The sequence below is a fragment of the Zootoca vivipara genome, chromosome 6 (assembly GCF_965207765.1).
Source record: "Zootoca vivipara chromosome 6, rZooViv2.hap1.1, whole genome shotgun sequence".
Lineage (NCBI taxonomy): Eukaryota > Metazoa > Chordata > Lepidosauria > Squamata > Lacertidae > Zootoca > Zootoca vivipara.
Genome location: NC_142589.1, coordinates 94,357,986 through 94,380,521, shown reverse-complemented (window position 1 = coordinate 94,380,521; position 22,536 = coordinate 94,357,986). Strand labels below are relative to the sequence as shown.

General features: G+C 48.1%; 1 protein-coding gene across 2 annotated transcripts in view; it reads right to left on the bottom strand.

The window, feature by feature from the left end:
• ATP8B3 (ATPase phospholipid transporting 8B3) overlaps window positions 1-22,536 on the bottom strand; it is an 82,980-nt gene that overhangs the window by 8,047 nt on the left and 52,397 nt on the right. For both annotated transcript variants that reach the window (XM_060275298.2, XM_088673074.1), the window contains exons 14-25: window positions 22,498-22,529; window positions 20,900-21,056; window positions 15,698-15,886; window positions 13,944-14,056; window positions 12,824-12,988; window positions 10,432-10,543; window positions 9,058-9,133; window positions 7,943-8,084; window positions 6,780-7,050; window positions 4,718-4,941; window positions 3,482-3,565; window positions 71-310 (exon numbers count right to left, since the gene is read on the bottom strand). In XM_060275298.2, coding sequence (XP_060131281.1) covers window positions 71-310; window positions 3,482-3,565; window positions 4,718-4,941; window positions 6,780-7,050; window positions 7,943-8,084; window positions 9,058-9,133; window positions 10,432-10,543; window positions 12,824-12,988; window positions 13,944-14,056; window positions 15,698-15,886; window positions 20,900-21,056; window positions 22,498-22,529 — 1,805 coding nt within the window. The remainder of the gene's footprint in view (window positions 1-70; window positions 311-3,481; window positions 3,566-4,717; window positions 4,942-6,779; window positions 7,051-7,942; window positions 8,085-9,057; window positions 9,134-10,431; window positions 10,544-12,823; window positions 12,989-13,943; window positions 14,057-15,697; window positions 15,887-20,899; window positions 21,057-22,497; window positions 22,530-22,536) is intronic.

Here is a 22,536-nt window from a genome sequence, read left to right as displayed (position 1 = left end):
GTAATCAAACAATATAGCCTCTCCTGCCTCCCTGAACATTCCCACACATTCAACACACACAAACACTCACCTCGGCAATGACGGTGAATATTGCGGAGGTTGCTATTACCATGGCAAAGGACTGGTAGTCGCCAACAACATGGGTGCCAGAATGGTCTCCCATGGCCCACAGAGTGATGAAGAAGTTAGCCAAGGAGACGAAGGAGCCATGAATGAAGCAGAGGCAGAAGATTCGGAAATTGAAGAAACGGTCTTTCTGACCCGCCTTGTAGAGCTCGGGAAATTGCAAACTTTTCTTGGCACTCACGTCCTGAATGAAAGGAGGAGAGAAAGAGAGAAGGGTCAATTATTTTTCTTGTGGATACAGAGATGCATTTTGAATGAAAGCACACATTCTACTCATGTAAAAACGCCAGGCAGGCCCCACAAATAACCCAGAGATGCATTTTAAATAAAAGGACACATTCTACTCATGTAAAGAACTTCCTGACAGTAAGAGCTGCTCGACAGTGGAATTTGCTACCAAGGAGTGTGGTGGAGTCTCCTTCTTTGGAGGTCTTTAAGCAGAGGCTTGACAGCCATATGTCAGGAATGCTTTGATGGTGTTTCCTGCTTGGCAGGGGGTTGGACTGGATGGCCCTTGTGGTCTCTTCCAACTCTATGATTCTATGAAAAACACGCTGATTGCCGGACCGTCCGTGGGCCGGATTGTGAAGGTGATTGGGCCGCATCCAGGCCTTAGTTTGCCTACCCATGCCCTAAACCCTAGAAAGTTTTTGATTATTTGGGATGCAAAGGGCAGTGCCCGCAACAGCGGTTCAAAATAATATCAATTTGATCTTGAAAGAAAATGACAATCACTTATTAAGAGATAATTTGTGAGGGGGCACCAAATTTTGACTCCCTAGCGGCCTCCCACATGGTTTAATCCGGCATTTCATGAAGGGAACATACAAGCTACAGTGGAATTCGTGGGCTAGCTTATGCAAAATGACCTAGCCAAGCTGGGGTCATTAAGAAAAATATATAGGGCCATTAAGGGCCATTGGCAATTCAAGAGAACTGTCGTCCCCACCCCCACCCCACCCCCACCCCGCCTTGAGGTGTGAACAGAGACTGGAGATTTAGAAGGCTGCCAGGGTAACTGGGTATTTGAGGTGACAGGAGAAGAGTGTCTTTACCGTGTTTCCCCCTTTTTAAGACACCGTCTTATTACTTTTTTTTCTCAAAAAACCATAGGGTGGCTTATTTTTGGTGGGATGTCTTACTGGTATTTTTATTACGAGTCTGAGGGAAGGGAGGTGTGTGCGTCCCTGGTGCAGCCCTCTCTCCCCGGCCCTGGGATGTTCGCAAAGGGCTGCTCTCTCTCTCCTCCAAGGTGGGGACTCACTTAATAGCAATCTGCTACACTGGAGCTTCTTAAATCTAAACCAGTATAATGGAATCTATCTGTGTGATACAGTCCTAGCAGTAGCCTATACCTAAAGCAAGTAAGGATCTCTACCAGCCAGCTGCCCAAGACTGCAAGACTGTCTGAAGTTCCAACAACATAGCACTTTGCAGTGCTATCACTGATAGCAAAGAAGCTACCTGCTGAGAACAAAGAAGCCAGCTAAGCAGCAATTAAGATTGCTGACTTGGTAAATGGTAGCAATTGAGAAGCAATTGAGCCAGCGAGGTGAGGAAGCACGTGTTGTTAGGACCGGCAGTTTAACTTTTGTGTAAAGCAGCGTTTAGCAGCTCCTTTTAGCAGCTCGCAAACAGCAAAGGAAAAAGTCCTTAATAAATAAATAAAAGTCCCCAAGGCAAGGACTGCGATCCAGACTACTTACAAATCCTTAAAGGGGCAGCTCCACAGACAACCAAGCAGCATAAGGTAGAAAGAAAACTGCAGCAGGATTTTTAAAAGGCTGCTTTATGCCCGGTAAAAGCAATGAGACAACAATCAGACACGGGAGATTCCCGTTAAGAGGAAATCAACGTGCATTGAATGGAAGGGAATTTAGGGAAAGGTGGGGGGAAGCGAGAGGTGGGCTGTGTGTGTGTGTGTGTGTGTGTGTGTGTGTGTGAGAGAGAGAGAGAGAGAGAGAGAGAGAGAGAGAGAGAGAGAGAGAGAGAGACGCAGGGGGGGGGGAGAGAGACAGACGCGCGCACGGAGGTCTCTCCCTAAAAGGGAAAACAGCCTTTGCATTCTTCAATCGCCCCTCTTTTCTTCCTCGTGCCTTCATCTCCTCCCCACCCCACTTTTCTCCCCTTCACCAAGTAGAGCTTACACAGCTTGGCTAAAAAAATGCTCTCAGAAACGGGGAAGGGAAATCACAAGGCTTCGGCAGCCAGCAGCTACGGCTGTTCGGTGCATTTTTACAAGCTTTTAAAGGAAATACGTGTCTGTGGAGCGACAGCAAAATGGGGAGAGATTTTTAAGGGGGGAGTTGGCTGGCAGGAGGGGGGTTATTGCTAGTGGGTGAAGGGTCTATCAGTATGTCTTATTTTCGGGGTATGGCTTGTATCGCGCAATTGCTTAGAAATCCTGCTATGGCTTATATAATGACTACGTCTTAAAAAAGGGGAAACACGGTAGCAACCAACTTTTAAAATAAACCGCAGAACCACAGTCACCAGTCTAGCTGCCGAATTCTGGATTAATTGTAGTTTCCGGGTCACCTTCAAAGGTAGCCCCACATAGAGCGCATTGCAGTAGTCCAAGCAAGAGATAACTAGAGCATGCACCACTCTGGTGACCTACGTTGGTTCCCAGGACGTTTCTGAGCACAATTCAAAGTGTTGGTGCTGACCTTGAAAGCCCTAAACGGCCCAGTATCCCAGAAGGAGCATCTCCAACACCCCCCCCCCCCCATCGTCCAGCCCGGACACTGAGATCCAGCTCCGAGGGCCTTCTGGCGGTTCCCTCCCTGCGAGAAGTGAGGTTACAGGGAACCAGGCAGAGGGCCTTCTTAGTAGTGACGCCCTCCCTGTGGAACACCCTCCCGTCCGATGTCAAGGAGATAAATAACTATCTGACTTTAAAAGACATCTGAAGGCAGCCCTGTACAGGGAAGTTTTTAATGTTTGATGTTTTATTGTGTTTTTAATATTCTGTTGGGAGCTGCCCAGAGTGGCTGGGGAAACCCAGCCGGATGGGTGGGGTATAAATAAATAAATATATAATAATAATAATAATAATAATAATAATAATTATTATTACATTGCCCTGGTCCCTGAATGCTCCCTGTGGGATCAGCGGCATGGTGTCTCTGATTGCCAATTGCTGGGGGGGGGGGGTCACTGCTTGGGATAGGGCTGGTGGTTTCGTGCCACAAGCATCTGGTTGGTCGCTATGGGAACAGGATGCAGGAATGGATGGACCACCTCCCCCCCCCTTTTTGGACTGGTCCAAGGGCAGAGCTTTCCTTGTGTAATGGAGGAGAATGGGATGAGTGGGTTTGGGTAGCAAACGCATCTATGGAAATGGCGGACTTACCTGTTCAAACAAGCCCATGCACAACACCGGGTACGAAGTGTAGAAGACATTGTAGAGGGCAAGGAACCAGCCCTCCAGCAGCGGCTGAGATGGAAGAGCAAAACCAGAGAGGATTAGATGGGTTTCCTTCACATAACTTTGCAACCGGTGTTAGGGACCTATGACCCTCCCTATGTCGTTGGACTACAACTCCTATCATCCAGCCCATGCCAGCTGCTGGGAACTACGGTCCAGTTGGAGGTTCACTAAGGTTCGCCATCGCTGAACTAAGAAGAGGCATCCCCTTCGCTCAGGAGTGAATGCCTCTTCTGAAGAGAGCATGCCTTTCACCTCTTGAATGCAGTAGGGAACAAGACCTTCTCATAGCAAGGATGGGGGACATCGGTGACCCTCCAGGTGTTGTCAGACTACAACTCCCATAATTCTTGACCACTGGCCATTTCTGGCTTAAAAGGTATATGCATTTTATGGAGAACATGCTACCTTATCAATTTACCTTTTCTCTCTTGCCAATCTCTATTTCTCCCTCACTCCATCTCTCCATCTCTCTTTCCCTCCCTCCCCTCTTTCACACAGCTGGAAAAAGAGAACATCACATTTCACCACCATTTATTAATCAGGCACCATTTCCCTCCCATGATGCCCTCGAATAGTGCTTGGCTTGTGCAGTTGGGCCGGGGGGGGGGGAATGGTTGTCAATCATCATCACCTTCTTCTTATTATTATTTATACCCCATAGTTGCTTCTGGTTTTGCCACGAGCAGGGGCAACAACAGTTAAAGAATAAAACAAAATGAAAACACAGGACTCGAACCCAGGATCTTCTGCCTCACAGGTCATCATGCACAGTACCATATCACCTCGGAAGCGAACAAAACGGCAGAATGAAAGGGTACAAACTGCAGGGAGAGGGCAGGGGGGGGAACGCCTTAAAATTCATGTGGAGTGCATAGTTAAACTATGGAACTCACTGCCACAAGAGGCAGTGACGGCTGCCAACTTAGATAGCTTTAAAAGAGGATTAAACAAATTCGTGGAGGTGGAGAAGTCTATCAATGGCTATTCGCCTCCGCAGTCAAGAGGCAGTAATGCTTCTGCACACCACTTGCTGCAAGCTGAAAGAGTGCACAGGAGATAGCTCTTGTGTTCGGAGCCTGAGGTCACCCTGCAGGTATCTGATTGGCCAGTGTGAGACGAGGATGCTAGGTGATCCCCCTGGGCCCCATCCCTTCTTACCTGGGCTGTGAAGCCCGTGTAGAAAGCAAACCAGATCTGCACCATCATGCCGGCAAAGGTCTTGTAGAAGAAGTAGCGGAGGAACTTGCAGATTCGGAGGTAGGACCACCGGCCGTGGACAAAGAGGAGTCGGTCCAGGTAGCGGAATTGAGCCAGGGCATAATCGCTGCACTGAACAGCCTGCATCCCTTCCTGCCCGCTGATCCCGACCCCGATGTCGGCAGCTGGAGAGAAAGAAGGCGATCGATAAGGTCAGTGGAGAGAAAGAAGGCGATCGATAAGGTCAGTGGTGTCGGCAGCTGGAGAGAAAGAAGGCGATCGATAAGGTCGACTCATGTGCCATGGTACCCTGTGGTGCCTTGAATGACGGTCAGGGGTGCTGCGCGCAACTCTGGCCTCTGTCCCTCTTTCCTTCCCGCCCTCCTCTGATGCCCACTTGTGTCTCTGCCTCCCAAAGGTTTGCATGGCTGTTTGTTGCAGCAGCCCTGGCTACAACCTCCGCAGGTGAATAATAATAATAATTAATAATAATAATAATAATTCATTATTTGTACCCCGCCCATCTGGCTGGGCCTCCCCAGCCACTCTGGGCGGCTTCCAACAAAGATTAAAATACATTAAAATGTCACACAGGGCTGGCCAGGGGGTGCTGGGTGCCAGGAGCTGGGGCGGCCTCGGAGTAAGCAAGCAAGTGGGTGAGGGAGCCCAGCCAGCCAGTCCGCCAGCCCTTGCTGTTGGGAATAGACAGACAAGTGCCAGGTCCCTGGGAGGCAGTGTGAGGAGGCGCCTCCCTTTGGAGCCGGGGGGGGGCAGCTCAGAGACCAGCAGCTGCCCAGAGGACGCCCAAGGAGAGGGGAGAGGAGAGGAGGTTAAGGGTGTTCGAAAAAGGCAAGGGGTAACATAACTGGGCTCCTGAGCTTCACAGGAGTGCCGCAGAAAGAATGCAAGGGAGCCATGGACTCAAAAAGGTTGAAATCCTCTGGATTAGATAGAATGTGCACCCCCCCCCTCCTGACTTCTGTTTTGGGACATCAAGGCTCTGCTTTTTGGACTACAGCCCCTCCACAGACCACACACCCTCCTGTGTTCTATGTCAGGGACTGGCTGGATCAGGAGAAGAGAAGCCCAGGAGCTCTCCAGTGAAGATGGAGAAGGTGAGGGTTTAAAGCCCAGGTCTTGGTGGTGGGGCGATGGGGAAGGGCCGAGCTGGGAGGTGCTTGAGGCAGGGAGGTCAGAGGGAGAAGGGTCTTCCAGGACATGTCTGGAGGCTGAGCACAGACAGGGAGGAATCAAGTACAGTGGTACCTTGGTTCTCAAACTTAATCCGTTCCGGAAGTCCGTTCCAAAACCAAAGCGTTCCAAAACCAGGGCGCGGTTCCCCATAGAAAGGAATGCAAAACGGATTAATCCGTTCCAGACTTTTAAAAACAACCCCTAAAACAGCCATTTAACGTGGGTTTTACTGTCCAACGAGACCATCGATCCATAAAATGAAAGCGATAAACAATGTACTGCAGTCCGGCAATCAATCCATCGGTAGCTGAACTGGGTTCCACACAGTCAAAAACAAAACAAAAAAAGAGCTGCAAAAATGCGTAACTCTCAAAATGGAAGCGTAACACTCAAATCGGAAGTGTGACACTCAAAACGGAAGCGTAACACTCAAAACGGAGCACGTTCGGTTTCCGAAAAAGGTTCGCAAACCGGAACACTTACTTCCAGGTTCGCAGCGTTTGGGTTCCAAGTTGTCTGAGTACCAAGGCATTTGAAAACCAAGGTACCACTGTAATAAGAAAGGGAATTCTGACTAAAAATCCAGAAGAACTTTCTGACAGCCAGCATCTGTCATGGATGCTTTAGCGGAGATTCCTGCATTGCAGCTGAAGACCCAGAACAGGCACCCTCCAGATGTTTTGGGACTACAGTTCCCATCATCCCTGACCACTGGTCCCGTTAGCTAGGGATGATGGGAGTTTTAGTCCCAAAACATCTGGAGGGCCGAGTTTGGGGGTGCCTGACCTAGAAGCTCAAGTCTTCTCGGGCTCCTGGGAGCAGGCCTCACTTTTAATCATGTTGACATCATTGGCCCCATCTCCAATGGCCAATGAGATGGCTTTGTTGTGTCGCTTGACCATCTGAACGACGAGGGCTTTCTGCTTGGGAGTCACTCTGCAGCAGATCACGGCCTGGCAGGCGGTGGCCAATTCCACAAAGGCTTTTTCCATTGCATTTTCCTGGTCCTTCTCGGTTCTGTTGCGGCGGTAGCCAAAGCGCTCTTTCCAGCTCAGCTTCTGCTCCCCCTTGGTCGATCCCTCCGTGTGGAAGATTTTATCCTGGAAAGAAAATGAAGAGATACCCAGCCGGGTGGTCTTTATTTGTTAAGAGATCACCCTGAATTCTCGTTTCCTGTCGTGTATTAATTGCCACTTGGGGGAGATTTCGAGTACTGCTTAATACAGTCGTACCTTGGAAGTCGAACGGAATCCGTTCTGGAAGTCCGTTTGACTTCCAAAACATTCGGAAACCAAGGCGCGGCTTCCGGCATGCCGGAAACAATAGCGGAAGCCTCACCGGATGTTCAGCTTCCCAAAAAGCGTTCCAAAACCGGAACACTCACTTCCAGTTTTCGATTGTTCAGGAGCCAGAACGTTCGACTCCCAAGGCATTTGGGAGCCAAGGTACGACTTACCGTAATAACGTCAGCCCCCAACTTCAAAGTGCAGAAGTAACAACCACAATAGGTCAAATACAAAACAAGGACATTGACACTCAGAGATGAATATAACTCATTCAATCAATCAATCAATTCCTGCATCGCCCTTCATCCGAAGATCAAAGGGCAGTTTACAATTTAAAACCACAAAAATACATGCTGTAATAACAAACGAAAACATGGGCCATAGATCTAAATAAAAGGGTAGACTCGCTCGCTTTGCCCAGCTTCCATTTTGACTTGAAATCTTTGTTTTGGGCTCCTCAGAAGTAGGTAAAGGCAGGAAGCGGGCAGGGGGATCTCCAGCCCGCAGTGGCGTCCACCTGAGAGGTGTCAAAAATACGCTGGCTGAAAAGAAGCGCTGGTTCAGTGTGTCGGCTTTGAAAGAGGCTAAAGTGCCAGGAGGATATTTGGTGGGATGGGGTGGAATGGGCTGAAAAAAATACTTTCCATTTCCAGAATTTAAGTCTGGGAAGGAAGGAAGAGGAGTCCAGCAAAAATATGTATCTTACCAGGAAGTCTCCGGTGACCACCAATGCTTTTTTGCCGTGCATCAAGGAGGCCGGGAAGGAGAAGAAAGATTTTTCTTTGCAGAGGCTTTCTCCACTGCTAGCTAGGCTGCTGTTGCTATACCAGCCTGGCTCCAGGATCTCACTGCAAAACAAGGTGGGTGGTTGAAGGGCCACAACAGAGACACTGACACACAGCCTCATATAACCAACATGCTTAAGCCTGATTAATGCATGAAGGGGTTAATAACATAGCGTAAGCTGGCCTGCCAGGCTTAGCTCCCTTGGGGAGGGACTAGGTAGCCAAGCCTGATCCCTCTGTCTACCTGAGAAGCTCAACCTGTGAGGCGGCCAAGCTTAGCTGCATGGCTTTAACAAGCCTCCCTTGGGTTCCTATATAGCGGTACATCAGTTTGAGAATCCGTTCCGGAAGCCCATTTGGCGTCCAGAACATTCAAAAACCGAGGCGCGGCTTCCCATTGGTTGCAAGAGCTTCTAGCACTCAGCGGAAGCCGCATAGCATGTTCAGATTCTGAAAAACGTTCAAAAACGGAAGCATTTGCCTCCAGCTTTTCGGCGTTTGGTAGCCGACATGGCATCAGAGGCATTCAGGAACTGAAGTTCCACTGTACTAATAATTTAGGAACTTCCACCCCTTTGCAACTAAGCCAAGTTTTACTGCCTGTGCAACTTTTCCCAAACACTGCGTGGAACAGCACATGAGTCTGACCTTTGAAACGCCTGTAAGTAAACCATGGGTTCAAGTTACAAGACTCAACATCAGGAAGAACTTTCTGACAGTTAGAGCCGTTCAATGGTGGAACGGTCTCCCTTCCTTGGAGGTTTAGCTGAGATTCCTGCATTGCAGGGGGGTTGGACTAGATGGACTAGATGACCCTTGGGGTCCCTTCCAACTCTAGAATTCTATGATCATCTTATTTAACTAACCAAACGTGTCATACATATACTGTATATATATGCTAGGAGAAGTGGGAAACTGTGGAAAAGAGGACAAATTTTAAGGCTGCATTTCCACTGCATGTTTTGTGATTTTAAATCTCTGCTGGGGGTTCTCTCACCACAGAGCCCCAAACCTAGAGCTCGTCCGATACCCATACCTGATTTCGCTCTCCTCCAGAATAGTCATATCGTCTGAGAGAAGTCGACAGGCAAAGCCAATATTGACGGCAGTCTCTGTAAACACAAGGAAAGAGCAAAAAAGAGCCGAGGGTGCTTTGATGAGATGTGCCAACAACCACGGCCGCATTCATATAATAATAATAATTTATTATTTATACCCTGCCCATCTGGCTGGGCTTTCCCAGCCACTCAGGGCAGCTCCCAACAGAATATTAAAAACATAACACGGCATTAAACATTAAAAACTTCCCTAAACAGGGCTGCCTTCAGATGCCTTCTAAATGTCAGGTAGTTGTTTATTTCCTTGACATCTGATGGGAGGGCGTTCCACAGGGCGGGCGCCACCACCGAGAAGGCCCTCTGCCTGGTTCCCTGTAACCTGGCTTCTCCCAGGGAGGGAACCGCCAGAAGGCCCTCGGAGCTGGACCCCGGTGTTCGGGGTGCAGACGCTCATTCAGGTCTACTGGGCTGACAGCACCGCTCAGGTGTCAGAGAAGCTGAAACAACAGCCAGCGAGAGCCAGCATTTCTTCATAGACGTGCACTTCCTCAAAGAGGCTTCTAGCCCTCATTATTCTATGACTTTCTTTACTTCCCGCAAGGGAATGGACGGAGCCGCCCCTTACATCCCATGTCAGCCTGGCTGACCCTCGTTCATAGACCTAGAGTTATTTCACACTAGGGTTGATCTGAGCAGGGAATTACACCCTGGTTCAGCCTTGCTGGCATTCAGGCAATTTTTAAAAAAATGTAGTTTAAACACCGACAACTGGGAAACACTGGCCTGCGAGCGCTCCAGTTGGAGAGCAGCCTTGACCAAGGGTGTCCTGGGCTTTGAAGACGCTCGAACTCAGGACGCAAGGGAGAAACATGCTAAGAGGAAGGCGCGCTTGGCAAACCCTCCCCGGGATCAACTCCCACCCGGAAACCAATGCCCCCATTGTGGAAGGACGTGTGGATCCAGAATTGGCCTCCACAGCCACTTAAAGACTCATTGTTAAAACCGTGCTTATGGAAGACCATATTACTCGGCTACGAGGGATCGCCAAAGAAAAAGAAGCAGCGCTGGGTGTGGAACAGAAAGGGAAGGAAGGAATACCAGCCAGCAGAGGGCAGCCAGGGAAGGAGTTGAGACACAAGACCAAAAGGACGGAAGGACGTGTGGATCCAGAATTGGCCTCCACAGTCACTTACGGACTCACTTTTGAGAACTTTGTTCATGGAAGACAATCTTATTCGGCTATGAGGGATCGCCAAAGAAGGGTGGTAAAGGCAGGCAGGTGTGGGGCTGGCTGAGGGCAGGTGGAGGTTGGTGGGATGGTCCCCCTCCCCCGGTCTCCACGTATTCCTTACCTTGCTTGTCTCCCGTCAACACCCACACTTTGATGTCTCCCCTTTTGAGAAGCTGGATGGTTTCGGGAACCCCGTCTTGCAGTTTGTCCTCGATAGCTGTGGCCCCCAGGAGCTGAGAGAGGAAGACCAAGGCGAGGCAATGATGGAACTCTAGCTAACCCAGAAGGCTTTCGCCCCCCAGATCCTTCCTCGCTCGTAATACCAGACTCCAACAGGAGGGTGTGGGACAAAATACGGAACATCAGAAGTTTCAGGAGAGAAGTAGCCGGGTTGGCTGCCATCATCCGACTTCGCTTTGCTCCTGCCTCCCTCCTGACTTGACCCTCTGTGGACCCCCCCCCCCCACCAACTAATCTTGACACCAGACTTCTGGGGGAGGGAGGTTGAAGGGGGGAAATTGTTGGCTTGACGTGAATGGGTTTTGGGACCAGGGGGAGGTTGGGGTATCCTTTATTTTCCTTTATTTGTTAATTAGTGGCTGAGTATCGCTTTGTCTCGAAGTTACGGTGTTCTCGAAGCTACGAACATGAGTTTGACCAAACTGCGGGAGGCAGTGGAAGACAGGAGTGCCTGGCATGCTCTGGTCCAGGGGGTCACGAAGAGTCGGACATGACTAAACAACTCAACAACAACAGCAACAAATCGCTTTGTCTATTTTTCTGAGTACAGTGGTACCTTGGTTCTCATACGCCTTGGTTCTCAAATGCCGAAAACCCATAAGTAAGTGTTCCGGTTTTCGAACGTTTTTCGGAAGCCGAACATCCAACGCGGCTGTCGGCTATTGTTTCCAGGGGGGGCCTGTGCCAATAAGTAGCTGCACCTCGGTTTCTGAACATTTCGGAAGTCAAACGGGCTCCCTGAACGGATTAAGTTTGGCGCTTTTGTTTTTGCTCTTTATTTTGCGTTTTGGTTTTTGAGGCTTTTTTGATTAACTTGTTTTTGTGACTGTGTGGAACCCAGTTCAGCTACTGATTGATTGATTGATTGTGTGACTGCGGAAATGGATAAAAGCAAACAATGACTATCATTAGTGTAGGTAATAAAAAATTAATTTTTATTTTTATCATCTACAATACTGTCTTCTTTATTTTATAGTTCAGTACAGGGACCCAGGTGGGTGAGGGACCCAGGTGGCGCTGTGGGTTAAACCACAGAGTCTAGGGCTTGCTGATCAGAAGGTCGGCGGTTCGAATCCCTGCAACGGGGTGAGCTCCCGTTGCTCAGTCCCAGCTCCTGCCCACCTAGCAGTTCAAAAGCACATCAAAGTGCAAGTAGATAAATAGCGGGAAGGTAAACAGCATTTCTGTGCGCTGCTCTGGTTTGCCAGAAGCAGCTTTGTCATGCTGGCCACATGATCTAGAAGCTGTCTGCGGACAAACGCCGGCTCCCTCGGCCTATAGAGCGAGATGAGCGCCACAACCCCAGAGTTGGACACGACTGGACCTGATGGACATGATTGGCATCCAATGCCCTTCTAAAATGCATTGGGGAGGGGAGATTATTAGATCGTTCTGGTTTTTATTTATATTATAGGGGCTGCCATATGTCTGGAATTTCCCAGAAACATCTAGGATTCGTCTGGGCTGAATTTTCAAAAATCAGTTCAACTGTCGGGGGGGAAACCCAGGCAGCCCAAACTGGAAGTGTTGATTGTTTGGGGGCAAATTTCCTAAAAAATTGCTCCAAAAACTTATTTTTTGGGGAGGGGGGGAAGAGATTTTGCAAAAAAGGGGGGGGAAGCTCAACAACTTTGGCCAAAAGAAAAGCTCAACAACTTTTATGTGAAGAAGGTGCAGCAGAGACTGTATTTTTTGAGAATTTTAAGGAAAAACCATCTTCCACAAAAGCTGCTGCTTGCCTTCTATCACTGTGCCATACAGAGCGTGCTCACGTACGGTTTATGTGTGTGGTACGGAAGCTGTACTTCTCAGGACAGAGCAGGGCTGTGTAGAATTATTAAAACAGCAGAGAGCATTATTGGCTGCTCACTCACCACCTTAGAACAAATCTATACCACCAGGTGCCATAGAAAAGCACTAGACATATCAAGAGATCCAACGCACCCTGGTCACCATTTCTTTCAGCTCCTGCCATCGGGACGGAGATATAGAACTATGCAGGCAAGAATGAGCCGTCTCAGGAACAGTTTCTTCTCTAGAGCGATTTTGGCCTTAAATGGAAAGCCTGGACTTTGAAGTCATCTTATTTTACTTGTTATTTGTATTATATTTACTGATTTTAATTAGGTTTTGTAATTTTGGATTATGCGGAATGCTTTATCTGAGTGGATGTAGCAACCGAGTATTTTCGTTGTTCCCGCAAGGGGACAATGACAATAAAGATATCTTATCTTATCTTATCTTATCTTATCTTATCTTAAAGGAGCTCCTACCCTGAGATCCTTCTCAATCTCCTCGTAAACCTTGTCCAGTTCTTGGGCACGATCCTGCAGCAAGATGCTGGCAGCATGATGTTTCTTACTCCACAGGGAATACTCGCTCTCGTCCACATCTTTCATCGCCACGCACAGAGTCCTCAGGGTCTCGGCGGCAAAAGTCTAGGAGAGGCGAAAGCGGAGGAGACTGCTGGGAAGACGGATTTCTGCAGAAGGGGGCAGCGTGGCATAGCTGGGAGTCATTTTGGACTCACAGCCGTCCATGGAGGCACAGGTCAGTTCTGTGTCCAGGGCGGCTGTAGGCCAGCTCCATCTGGTACGCAGGATGAGACCCTCCCTTCCCGCAGACTGTCTGGCCAGAGTGGTGCATGCTCTGGTTATCTCCCGCTTGGGCTACTGCAATGTGCTCTATGTGGGGCTACCTTTGAAGGTGCCCCGGAAACTGCAACTAATCCAGAATGCCCTCCCTTCAGACGTCAAGGAAATAAGCAACTACCTGACTTTTAGAAGACATCTGAAGGCAGCCCTGTTTAGGGAAGTTTTTAATGTTTGATGTTTTAATGTATTTATAATCTTTCGTTGGAAGTTGCTAGGACTGGGAAATTTCCCTGTCTAAAATCCTGAAGAGCAGCCAGCTGCCAGCCAGTATCAACAATATTGAACTAGATGGACCAGTGGTCAGACTCTGTAAAAGGCACCTTCCTACTAAATAAGCCCTTTAGTCACCACTATGAGGACTAGAATCTTACTTTAGCTTTGCGGGAAGGAACTAAGCTCACTTCAATATTTCAATTTAGGGCAGGTGGAATTCTGGTGGCCATGATTCGTTTCCCCCTCAAATAAACAGCCTCGTCCATCGGCTACGAGTCTGTGGATGGATTTATTTTTACATTTACATTCCTTTGAGGAGCTCAAGGCCGCGTACGGAGATCTCCGCCTCCCTATTTTATCCTCACAAATTTGCGAGGGAGAGGGATTTGACTTGCCTGAGGTCACCCAGCGAGCTTCGTGGCTGAGCGGGGATTCGAACCCTGGCTGTCCAGATTTTAGTCTGACACTCTGACCGCTAAGTCACCCCCAGCTTCCACCTGCTTCCGAACCCCGGCGCAAGACTTACATCCAGAGCCTTGACGGTGCATCCTTCAGTCGCACGGTCTTTGTGGAGTCTCTCCAGGATCACAGTGTCCGCCCCTTTGGTGTAAAGCTTGATACGGCCTTCAGGGTCCCGCACTGTGGGGTGGGGGGAGAAACAAAAGACCCTTAACATGAGAGAGAGAGAGAGAGAGAGAGAGAGAGAGAGAGAGAGAGAGAGAGAGAGAGAGAGAGAGAGAGAGATGAGAGAGGCATTGTCTGTTTAACAAAGGTGAGAAACCTCTGACTGTCCCAGGTGTTCTTGGACCCCAACTCCTATCATCCCTGACCATTAAGGCTGATGGGAGTTGTTAGTCTGATAGCATCTGGGAGGATGAAGTTTCCCACCCCTGAAAATGCACTTGGACTACTGCCATACGCTCTACGTGGGGCTACCTTGGAAGGTGACACGGAAACTGCAACTAATCCAAAATGCGGCAGCTAGACTGGTGACTGGGAGCGGCCGCCGAGACCGCATAACACCGGTCCTGAAAGACCCACATTGGCTCCCAGGACGTAGAATCATAGAATCGTAGAGTTGGAAGAGACCACAAGGGCCATCCAGTCCAACCCCCTGCCAAGCAGGAAAGACCATCAAAGCATTCCTGACATATGCCTGTCAAGCCTCTGCTTAAAGACCTCCAAAGAAGGAGACTCCACCACACTCCTAGGTAGCAAATTCCACTGCTGAACAGCTCTTACTGTCAGGAAGTTCTTCCTAATGTTTAGGTGGAATCTTCTTTCTTGTAGCTTGAATCCATTGCTCCGTGTCCGCTTCTCTGGAGCAGCAGAAAACAACCATTCTCCCTCCTCTATATGACATCCTTTTATATATTTGAACATGGCTATCATATCACCCCTTAACCTTCTCTTCTCCAGGCTAAACATACCCAGCTCCCTAAGCCGTTCCTCATAAAGCATCGTTTCCAGGCCTTTGACCATTTTGGTTGCCCTCTTCTGGACACGTTCCAGCTTGTCAGTATCCTTCTTGAACTGTGGTGCCCAGAACTGGACACAGTAGTCCAGGTGAGGTCTGACCAGAGCAGAATACAGTGGTACTATTACTTCCCTTGATCTAGATGCTATACTCCTATTGATGCAGGCCAGAATTGCATTGGCTTTTTTAGCTGCTGCATCACACAGCTGACTCATGTCAAGCTTGTGGTCTACCAAGACTCCTAGATCCTTTTCACATGTACTGCTCTCAAGCCAGGTGTAACCCATCCTGTATTTGTGCCTTTCATTTTTTTTGCCCAAGTGTAGTACTTTACATTTCTCCCTGTTAAAATTCATCTTGTTTGCTTTGGCCCAGTTGTCTAATCTGTTAAGGTCATTTTGAAGTGTGATCCTGTCCTCTGGGGTATTAGCCACCCCTCCCAATTTGGTTTCCAAGCACAATTCAAAGTGTTGGTGCTGACCTTGAAAGCCCTAAACGGCCTCAGCCCAGCAGACCTGAAGAAGCGTCTCCACCCCCATTGTTCATCCCGGACACTGAGGTCCAGCTCCAAGGGCCTTCTGACGGTTCCCTCCCTGTGAGAAATGAGGTTACAGGCAACCAGGCACGGGGCCTCCTCAGTGGTGGCACCCGCCCTGTGGAACGCCCTACCGTCAGATGTCAAGGACCCTGTGATCACAAGTTTGGATTTCCCTATGGGACAGCGGCAGATTCCTGCAGATGATTTTCAGGGTCCCCTTTTCCAACTCTACGATTCTATGATTATGGGCCCAGAACACACTCACCCACGATGGACATCCGTTTGCGGACGCTGTTGAAGTCCAGAAGGGCCAACACTTTGTAGGTTCTCTCCACCCCAAGCTCGCTGATGGTGACCGTGTCCTGCGTTCGAGAGAGGAAGACGTAGCCCAGGTTCCTGGCCGCGGTCACCAGGGCTTCCTCGTCCGGCGAAGCTGCTTGGTAGACCAGCTGATCTATGAGAAATGGGGAGGGAGGAGAGCAGAGGGTCATCGGGAGAATCATTCCAGCCCCTTTTGTCCAGATTGATCACAAATCCTTGAGGCTGGATGACATCTTTCTTCTCCTTCTTTTTTACAAACACACACACCCAAAAATTATTTCTTTGGTTTTTCAGATTGAAATTTTACAACATAAAAACTATCTTAGAGCCACTTATTCCAATGGATCTGTTCTGGTTTTTGGTTGGTTTTTACATCTATAGGTAAGGTAAAGGGACCCCTGAACGTTAGGTCCAATCGTGGACGACTCTGGGGTTGCGGCACTCATCTCGCTTTACTAGCCGAAGGAGCCGGCGTACAGCTTCCAGGTCATGTGGCCAGCATGACTAAACAGCTTCTGGCGAACCAGAGCAGTGCACAGAAATGTCGTTTACCTTCCCGCCGGAGCGGTACCTATTTATCTACTTGCACTTTGACGTGCTTTCGAACTGCTAGCTTGGCAGGAGCAGGGACCGACCAATGGGAGCTCACCCTGTTGAGGGGATTCGAACCGCCGACCTTCTGTTCGGCAATCCCTAGGCTCTGTGGTTTAGACCACAGTGCCACCCGTGTGTGTATGTACATATACATATACGTGTATATGTATATGTACCGGTATAAACACACACACAAACACACACGTTTTCAAATATACATTTCCACCATGAAATATACTCCATTCATCGAATTCCCTTCTTCCCCTTCCATGGTTCTTTTAATTTTCCCATAATATCTGCATATTCTGCTAGAACCATTTAGTTTAATCCCCCCCCAAAAAAAATCATATTTCTTTATCCTGCTTAATCCTGCTACCATTTTCACTTGTTTACAGCTATTTTCCAAATATTCCGCCAACATTTTTTGCTCCTTATATACACAATTTTCTTGGTCTATTTTTAAAAAATAAATAAATTTATTTATTTGGTTTCAAATTAAAGTTTTACAAATACATCATAAAAAAAACAAGATTCCAAAGAATCTCCTGGGCTTCCCTTCTCCCCTTTCTGGGTCCTATAGTGAATCATTTCCTCCTGCACCTTTTATGATAATCCAAATATTTTACATCTCCATTATATCCAAAATTCACCACTGAACTACAAGTGCTATTCCAATCCTACAAATAATTTTAACAGTTTACAAAGGACTTTAAGATAAGTTATACATTCCCCCCATTCCTTATTAAACTTCCTGATTTCTGATTCCTCCAGTCTTTTTAGTCATTTTGGCATTTTAATCCATCAACTTCATCTGCCATGTTTTTTAACGTAAAATACAGTAAGAATCAAACTCATCTATAGAGCAATAATATATATATATTTTTAAAAAAAACCAAGAGAGAAAAAAACGTTGACTTTGGAGTTTGGGTGGGAGAGAGAGAGAGAGAGAGACTGTGCGTTCAGCATATAAAGGTAAAGGTAAAGGGACCCCTGACCATTAGGTCCAGTCGTGACCGACTCTGGGGTTGCGCGCTCATCTTGCATTATTGGCCGAGGGAGCTGGCGTATAACTTCCAGGTCATGTGGCCAGCATGACAAAGCCACTTCTGGCAAACCAGAGCAGCACATGGAAACGCCGTTTACCTTCCCGCTGTAGCGGTTCCTATTTATCTACTTGCATTTTGACGTGCTTTCTAACTGCTAGGTTGGCAGGAGCTGGGACCAAGCAACGGGAGCTCACCCCGTCACAGGGATTCGAACCGCTGACCTTCTGATTAGCAAGCCCTAGGCTCAGTGGTTTAACACACAGCGCCACCTGGGTCCCTTGTTCAGCATATAGATGCTGGTTATTTTATGCTTCTGAAATATGAACCACTTATAAACGCCATCTCCAACTCCTCGGAAGATTCCATCAACGGTATCTCCGAAAAATGTTACACATCACTTGGGAAGACAGGCGAACTAATGCCAGTGTACAGGAAGAAGCAAAGATCACCAGTGTCGAAGCAATGATACTTTGGTCATGTCGTGTGGATGCCTGATTATCGTCTTCCAAAGTAACTACTCCATTCCAAACTTAAGAATGGAAAGCGTGATGCTGATGGTCAACAAAAAGGGTTCAAAGACACTTTCAAGGCAAATCTTTAAAAATGTAGCATAAACACTGACAACAGGGAAACACTGGCCTGCGAGCACTCCAATTGGAGAACAGCCTTGACCAAGGGTGTCCTGGGCTTTGAAGATGCTCGAACTCAGGACGCAAGGGAGAAACGTGCTAAGAGGAAGGCACTCCTGGCAAACTATCACCAGGATCAACTCCCGCCTGTAAACCAATAACTCCACTGTGGAAGGACGTGTGGATCCAGAATTGGCCTCCATGGTCACTTACAGACTCATTGTTAAAACCGTGTTTATGGAAGACAATCTTCCTCGGCTACAAGGGATCGCCAAAGAAGGAGAAGAAGCTGGCTCCCTGTGTTCCTGAGCACCTGCAAAAATTCCCCATGAACGAGCCAGGCACCCGCAAGCTTCGGCTCAAGGGCCATGCATGCATCCAGGGCCCCAGGAACCCATGGTTGTGGGGCCAAGTTGGAACCCCTGGTTCAACGTTTCTGCTGAACTTTGCATTACAAAAGCAACGAAGACTGCGTCGGAATTGCCATTCAAAACCGAAACAAAAGGGGTAGTATCCGTAAAATGAACTGCAAACATTTCCTCTTCTCGCTGCAAAACAGATGCCTTTCTCCACTGCCGCTGGGACCAAATCCCAGCTCGTTGCCAGGCAGAGGCGTCGCCCTGCCTTCTTCCCGTTAACGACTTAATGGGTCACGCAATGGAATTAGCTCGACAAGGAAAGGATTTGCTTACATTGGGCTGAGTACAATAATTAAAAGGTTTTTTAAAAAAATAATAAAACAAAACAAATCCTTAGTATCTACTATCAATCTGTGGTTTGTGGCTTCCATCCAGAGCCCTGTGGGCATTGTCATGGACAAGTAAGAATAACAGCACCGCTCAGGTGTCAGAGAAGCTGAAACAACAGCCAGCGAGAGCCAGCATTTCTTCAGAGATGTGCACTTCCTCAAAGAGGCTTCTAGTCCTCATTATTCTATGACTTTCTTTACTTCCCGCAAGGGAATGGAGCAAGCCGCTTATTACATCCCATTTCAGCCTTGCTGACCCTCGTTCATACACCTAGAGTTATTTCACACTAGGGTTGATCTGAGCAGGGAATTACACCCCGGTTCAGCCTTGCTGGCATTCAGGCAATTTTTAAAAAAAATGTAGTTTAAACACCAACAACTGGGAAACACTGGCCTGCAAGTGCTCCAATTGGAGAACAGCCTTTACCAAAGGTGTCCTGGGCTTTAAAGACACTCGAACTCAGGACAAAAGGGAGAAAAGTGCTAAGAGGAAGGCACGCTTGGCAAACCCTCACCGGGATCAACTCCTACTGGGAAACCTATGTCCCCACTGTGGAAGGACGTGTGGATCCAGAATTGGCCTCCACAGTCACTTACGGACTCATTGTTAACACTGTGTTTATGGAAGGCAATATTACTTGGCTACGAGGGATCGGCAAAGAAATCCTTTGCACGCTTAGGTGAAACATTCTCATGAAAACACGCACACCTTTCAATGCCTTTTAAAGTGTGCACCAGTAAAATAGATGCTTTGTAACTATGTTTTAAGTGAAACATTCTGTGTGTGCACTGGGAATACACCAGAAAACTGGGAGAAGCGTGCAGTCTGGCTGGGAGCTGTGTTCCAATTTCACAAGGAATCTCAGGACCACCGGATCAAATCGACCCGCTGCTAAAAACGGACTAAACAAATAAAGTGATCTTCACAAACAGATGCATGTCTAAAGTGGAATCTTCCTTCTAATACCGGTACATGCATTCCTGTATGCATCGCTCAGCTGCAGAACTGCTTTTTGCAAACTCCAGAGAACTGTGAATTTCAAATAATTGCTCAGTTTTGATTTGCGGATTGGGTTCGAGAAGTGCAAGTTTCTCATTATCATGCAAACTTTAAATGGCATTTCTCTCCTATCCATAAGTTGCTTGTGACTTGGCATTTGCAAAAAAGAAAAGAAAACATTCATGCCCTTGCATAGAAACCCAGGTGCAACATAAAAAAAATCAAAGGGGAAAGGTGGTTTTTTGGGGGGGTGGGTGGGGGAGCAATCTAAGCAAGTTTCCCTTGTTAACCTTTGAAGCCACAGACTTTTCTTTTTGAAGGCTGCAGGTTTAACGCAAGCTTCCCACGCAGAGCTGAGATTTTGGAGAACAAACCTCAGTCGGTGCAGTTCAAGTGCGTCATTACAAGTGATGCGGAAGAAATCTGATTGTTGTTGTTTTAAATGCAAACCTCCCCAATTTGCACTTTTCAACATGTTAAATGAACCAAAACGCAGCAGTCCTTTCAAAATTCAAACTCCTCTGGATTTTGCGGTAATAATATCAACAACAACAACATCAATAACTATTATTATTTATACCCCGTTCCATCTGGCTGGGTTTCCCCAGCTACTCTGGGCGGCTCCCAACAGAATAATATTAAAAACACAATTAAAGATCACACACTAAAAACTTCCCTAAACAGGGCTGCCTTCAAGTGTCTTCTAAAAGTCAGATGGTTCTTTCTCTCCTTGACATCTGACGGGAGGGCGTTCCACAGGGCGGGCACCACCACCGAGAAGGCCCTCTGCCTGGTTCCCTGTAACCTCACTTCTTGCAGGGAGGGAACCACCAGAAGGCCCTCGGGAGGAGGACCCCGGTGTCCGGGGCAGAGACGCTCCTTCAGGTCTACTGGGTACAGTTTCCCACTCTTATCAATGAATATAAAAATGCACCTATTGGGGTCAAGCGATCACTGATGACGCTTTTCAATACCCACCTTAATCCAGTGATATACATTTCTTGAAACTGTTTTGAACTTTGTGTTTTCATCTTTTCAGGGCCTTCTTGGTGGTGGCGCCCTGCTCAGGGAAGTTTTAAACGCTTGCTGCTTTATTACACTTTTATATTAGTTAAAAGCAGCCACTCACTCTGTTTCTCCTCGACCATGACGGTGTGGCAGATTGCAAGGAGCCGCATGAATTCCTTCACCATGGGGTCGTCGTTTCGTCGGATGTTTGCCAGGAGCTCCTGGTCGTAAAACTCCAGCTTACTATCCAAATACTTGTTCCACTTCAAATCAGTTTCCTGGGGTGGGGGAGAAATGAAGTTAAGAGGTTAAAGATGACGAAGAACCCTGGGGAAGGCTGCAAAGCATCAGATTCCATCTTCACACACACACAGGTCAACAACAACAACAACAACAACAACATATTATTATTATCATTTATACCCCACCCAATCTGGTTGGGTTTCCCCAGCAACTCTGGGCAGCTCCCAACAGAATATATTAAAAACACGACAAAACACTAAAAGCTTTCCTAAACAGGGCTGCCTTCAGATGTCTTCTAAAAGTCAGATAGTTGTTTATTTCCTTGACATCTGATGGGAGGGAGTTCCACAGGGTGGGAGCCACCACCGAGAAGGCCCTCTGCCTGGTTCCCTGTAACCTCGCTTCTCGCAGGGAGGGAACCGCCAGAAGGCCCTTGGAGCTGGACCTCAGTGTCCGGGATGGACGATGGGGGTGGAGAAGCTCCTTCAGGGATACAGGGCCATTTAGGGCTTTCAAGGTCAGCACCAACGCTTTGAATTGTGCTTGTAAACATACTGGGAGCCAATGTAGGTCTTTCAAGACCGGTGTTATATGATCTCGGCAGCCGCTCCCAGTCACCAGTCTAGCTGCCGCATTCTGGATTAGTTGCAGTTTGCGGGTCACCTACAAAGAGAGCCCCACATAGAGCGCATGGCAGTAGTCCAAACGGGAGATAACTAGAGCATGCACCACTCTGGTGAGACAGTCTGCGGGCATGTAGGGTCTCAGTCTGCGTACCAGATGAAGCTGGCAGACAGCCGCCCTGGGCACAGAATTGACCTGCGCCTCCATGGACAGCTGGGAGTCCAAAATGACTCCTAGGCTGCACACCTGGTCCTTCAGGGGCACAGTGACCCCATTCAGGACCAGGGAGTCCCCCACGCCTGCCCACCCCCTGTCCCCCCAACAGCACTTCTGTCTTGTCAGGATTCAACCTTGGTCTGTTAGCTGCCATCCACCCTCCAACCGCCTCCAGACACTCACACAAAAATGTATCTGCTAGTAAGCCAGCTTTCGGAGAAGAACATTTCCACTGCGTGGGCCTCGGGGTAAGAGAAGTCTCTCTCCCCCCTCCCTCGCTTTATAGAAGTCCAATACGTCAATAGCTCTCATGTGCACAGACCTCTCTCAAGTGGCTACAATGGCCCGGTTAGCACATAATGCTGAGCCATGGTTTGTTTAGCAAACAGCAGGGTAAGCAGGGTTTGCTTCCCAGCCAATCTTGCTTCCTGCCTTTGTAGTTTGGGGCATGACGTTCAAACAAAATCTGGCAAACTGTTGACAGCAAACCAGGGTTAAGCTGCTGGGCCCGCACGTCATGTGAAACCATGGTTTTAATAAACCATGGAATGAGAAACCTTGGCTTGGCGTGCAAGTGTGAAGAAAACGGATCTGTTGAGGAACCCGTGTAATTTACAGCAAGAATATACAACCTACCATTGACTTGTCTTGGGTGCTGCTCTGCGAACCTGAAAA